Genomic DNA, 4498 nt, shown 5'->3' with positions numbered 1-4498 from the left:
TTAATATCTCCATGCTGGCCACATATGGCACATTATCAAACTCATGGTCTATTAAGGAATAAAGGACTAGAGATTGGCAGCCAGCAATGGAGGTGCAGCGGGCAGCCCCTGGGCCTTTATGTGCACATGGACAACATTGCAGAGAACCAGCAACTGGTTCTACCCAGTTTAGAAAATAAAATAAAAAATAAGGCAAGAGAAGGCCTTACTTTGATCTGTACCCAATTTGCAACTGCTATCTTGGCTCAAGAGTCTCTCTCCTCCAAACTTTTACAAGTTGTAGAAGAATTCAGTGATGCAGAAGCACCTTTGGTCTTTTCCAAAGGAAACCTCAGGGTAGGATGCTCTGGAGAAGTTGCTGTAATTCTGCCGAAGCTTCTTTTTCTTTTTCTTATTTTTTTTTAAATTGAAGGTGGGAGGGGTTGAATGAACCCTATGCCACGTGTCTGAAGCACCCAGTCGTTGGTCTGCCCTCTCCACTTCCCAATGAGATTCTGTCAATGCAATCCCATATGGCTCTGCTGTTTTTTTCCCTTCTCCAACCTGAGCCCAAAGAAATAGGTGAGGCCACCTGACTAAACTTTCTCCATGCTGGCTCTGTGGGCCTTTATTTGCACCCTTCCCTCCCGGATCTTCATGCCTCTTCTAGGGTTAAGGCGGAGATCCCAGCCACAACCTAACCTCATCCTTGCTGATTCTCCACAAAGCCCTGAGATTCTGCCCCAAAGTTGCCCCAAAAGGCTCTGGCCTGGAAGCCACCACTGCCCCACCCACCCCCCTCCAAACAGAACAAAGATTGACTTTCCAGCAAAGCTGCCTAGGAATGAATTATTTCTCCACTCCGCCTGCATTTCAACATCCACTCAACCATGCAACCCTTTTTGGAAGAACCCCCCCCCCCCCCTCAAGTGATGCTGCCACTTCTCAAGCACGGGAAACAAACAGCCTCAGGAATCAAGTCAAGACCTTCCCGGATCGGTGGCTGGACAAGGCAGACTATCCCTCCTCACGGCCCAGCCCAGATGCCTACCCTTCCCCCCCCGCGAACAGCCAGGTCGTCTCCAGGTCCCCGGCATCCAGGGAACGGGGGGGGGGGGGGGTTGCCTTCGCTTCTTTTTCAGAGTTCCGACTTACTCGGCCGTTCCTCGTAGCAAAATCTTGGCTTGTTACTTTCTTGCGGGTAATCCGAGAGAGAGGAAGAATTAGGCGAGATGAGCAGATGCTTCTTTTAATGCCTAAAGTGGCTTTTATTGTAGTTTAGATTCGGGCAAGGTTCCCAGAGGGGGGGGGGGGAGTGCTTTGCTTTCTTTCCCCGTCTCAGTTTCAATCCTGCAGCCCGCCCTATCTCCGAAACCACCCCTCCGTCTTTATCACACACACACACACATACGCGCGCGCGCGCGCACATACACACACACACACACACACACCTTTTTTCCCGGTCTCCAGAGTCAGATTCACAATCCTGGAGTAAGAAGAAGTAAACTCCGAGAAGGAGTCGAGATCGGGACGGACGGACGAACAGACACAGACAAATCAAAGGGACAGTCAGCCTTTCCACCGCACGGTCCTACCTTCCAGAGCGGTCTTTGCTGGAGAAGCAGCTCGGAAAGGAAGAGGACGGAGAGCAAAAACAAAAAGAGCGCAGGGTCACAAGCCTTGCTTGTGTTCTGATCCCCAAGGCCGCCAGGAGCCTCCAGCCATGTGGCGATCCCCAATGACGCTCTCCCCCCCCCTCTTCCCACCCACCCCCAAGCCAAGGGGGTCCCGCAGAAGGAGGGCAAGAAGTTTCCGCCAACGAAATAAGCTCGGGCTCGCCCATGTCCGCGGAGCCGAAGGAGGCGAAGTGGCGCGGCAGCGACCCTAGCCCGGCGCCGCCTTCCCGGCAAACTCGGCCGCCGTTCGCCCCGTCTCAGGGCAGGCAGAACTTGCACCTGACGATCTTCTGGAAAGCACTTTGGAAATCCTTGTTGAAGTAGGCGTAGATGACCGGGTTGAGCAGCGAGTTGGAGTAGCCCAGCCAGTTGATGACGGCGCCCAGCCAGGCCGGCATGGGACAGCGGACCTCGCAGAAGGGCAGCACCAGCGCCACGATGAAGAAGGGCAGCCAGCAGAGGATGAAGGTGCCCATGATGATGCCCAGCGTCTTGACCGTCTTCCGTTCGCGGGCCAGGGCCATCTTGCGCTTGGCCTCGGCGCTATTGGCTTCGTTCTTGCGCTCGGGGGCCGGCGAGGCGGCGTCGGGGAGAGGGTGGTTGGGCAGGGGCAGCATGAGGCTCTTGGCCGAGTTGGACGGCGTCACCTCTCGCAACTCCAGGGCCGAGCCGGCGACCCAGCCGCCTTCGCCCGGCCGGAGAGCCCCGTTGACGCAGGGCGCCCCCTTGGCTTCCGCCACGCTCCTCCTGGCCTTGGCCGCTGCCTGCTGCTGCTGCGGCCGCCGCTGCTCCTGCTGGGGACCGCCGTTGGTGCGTCTGGCCGGCGAGTGGGCAAGGCAAGTGTCGGCCACCTTTCCCACCGGCGCTGCGGGCGACAACGGCGGCTGCTTCTTGTCGGCTTTGCGGACTGTCTTGCGGATGCGGAAGCGGGCCGCCTTGAAGATGCGCCCGTAGAGGACCAGCATGAGCAACAAGGGGATGTAGAAGGCGCCGAAGGTGGAGTAGATGGTGTAGCCCGGGTCCTTGCTGATGGTGCAGGCGTTGGGGTCGGAGCGGTCCTCGGGCGTCCGCCAGCCCAGCATGGGCGGGATGGAGATGAGGAAACCGATCAGCCAGGTGAGGCTGATGAGGGCGGCGGCCCGGCGGGGCGTCCGCTTGTTGACGTAGTCGATAGGGTCGGTGATGGCCCAGTAGCGGTCCAGGGCGATGGCGCACAGGTGCAGGATGGACGAGGTGCAGCACAGCACGTCGAGCGCGATGAAGAGGTCGCACAACGCCTGGCCCAGCGTCCACTTGCCCAGCACTTGGTAGAGGGCGGCCATGGGCAGCACCAGCACCGACACCATCAGGTCGGTGACGGCCAGCGAGCCGATCAGGTAGTTGGCCACCGTCTGCAGGGACCGCTCCAGGGCGATGGCCGCGATCACGCACGCATTGCCCAAGACGGCAAAGAGAATCAGCGCGCCCAGCACTACAGACGTGGCCAGCTGGTAGCCCAGGTTGGCCACCGGGGACCCCGAGGGCGGCGGGGTTGGGGACCCGGTCGGCTCGCTGAAGCCGGGCGCCGGCGTGCCGTTGGACAGCTCCATGGAGAGAGGGGCGGGCGAGAAGGCAGCGCCTTCACTCCGGCTCCGGCAGCGGCGGGCAGCTCCTCCCGAGGGTCACCATGGTCGCCCGACGGGACAGGCGAAGGGCGGCCGCCTGCCTGGATCACGTGTGTCCCTTCAATGAGCTAGAGCGAGGTAGCAGCCGGGCTGGCGACGTCCGGCTCCTCGGGCCAGCGCCGGTCACAGTGGCAGCGCCGAGCCGGTTGCATGGCGCGTCCCACTCAGAGCACTCTGGGACCGACGACGGCGCCGAGTGCCCCCCCCCTCTCTCTCTCTCTTCGGCCAGCAGCCACTTGCTGCTCGGGATTCCGCTTCGCCCTTCCTCAACTTGCACTCTCTTTGTCTCCAGCCGGCAGCTTCGCTCTCCTCGAATAACTCTCACTTGCTCAGCTTTCTTTTACCCCGAGTTCCCGTCGGTCTTTCACTCCAGGCTGAGGCTGAGGCTTGGTCCGGGTGCATCTTCTCCTCTCTCAGATGCCCCTTCGCTTCTTTTGCCTCCTTTCTCTTTCTCTGCCCTTTCTGCCCCCTCCCTCCCCTCCGGCGTCCTCGCTCCGGCTCCCGTTCTTTAGCCCGGCTGCTGCTGCTGCTGCTGTCGCCGACGTCTCTCTCTCTCTCTCTCTCTCTCTCTGCAGCTGCGCCCCCCGCTTTTGTAGCGCTCCCGGGTTGTTCCGGGCTCCTCTCGCTCTGCCCTCCCCTCTCCCTTCTATTCTCCTTTCCTCTCTAGCACCCACTCCACCCGCCACTCCGTTGGTGACTTCCCTTCTCTTTCAGTCTTTGGGATTCTCACGTCTCTTGCTATTGAGTTGTGGTTTTGTTTCTTTCTCTTCTTTCTTTCCTTTCAATCCCAGGTCTTCACTACCAAATCCTCCCGGGTACAAATCCTCCCGGGTTCTTATGTTTCTCCACTTTGCCCCCTTCGTCTGTTTTTCAGTTTCCACCCCACATCCTCCCACCGGCTGCTCCTCCAGCACACACACCTCTGCGTGTGAGTAGGTATTTCTTTCTGGCGATGGTTCCTTTTTACCAGTAGAATGTGGAAGAGCACGCCTGGTGAAACGAATAAGGAAGAGACCCTCTCTCCATTCAGAAGGGGAAACTAAACCTGAAACAGAGTTTGGAGTCTCTAGCACTCAGTCCCTCGCTTTTACCTTCACTTATCCCAAACTTCCAACCAGTGTAAAGGAAGGCAAGTCATTCCTCAGAGCAAAAGTTAAGTCGCCAGAAAATAAGGCAACC

General features: G+C 58.7%; 1 protein-coding gene across 1 annotated transcript; it reads right to left on the bottom strand.

Annotated features, from left to right (window-relative positions):
- Positions 1–1912: 1912 nt before the first annotated feature.
- On the bottom strand, positions 1913–3244 carry HTR1A (5-hydroxytryptamine receptor 1A). The gene has a single exon (XM_032213878.1). The coding sequence runs from the start codon at positions 3242–3244 to the stop codon at positions 1913–1915; it is 1332 nt and encodes a 443-aa protein (XP_032069769.1).
- Between the last annotated feature and the right edge of the window lie 1254 nt (positions 3245–4498).

This window comes from Thamnophis elegans, chromosome 3, assembly GCF_009769535.1.
Source record: "Thamnophis elegans isolate rThaEle1 chromosome 3, rThaEle1.pri, whole genome shotgun sequence".
In the NCBI taxonomy this organism is placed as follows: domain Eukaryota; kingdom Metazoa; phylum Chordata; class Lepidosauria; order Squamata; family Colubridae; genus Thamnophis; species Thamnophis elegans.
The sequence above is the reverse complement of the archived record's forward strand: the minus strand, read 5'-3'. Positions and strand labels throughout refer to the sequence as shown.

Excerpts from the sequence above, each read along its gene's own strand:
- HTR1A (XM_032213878.1), bottom strand. The coding sequence starts at position 3,244 with ATGGAGCTGTCCAACGGCACGCCGGCGCCCGGCTTCAGCGAGCCGACC.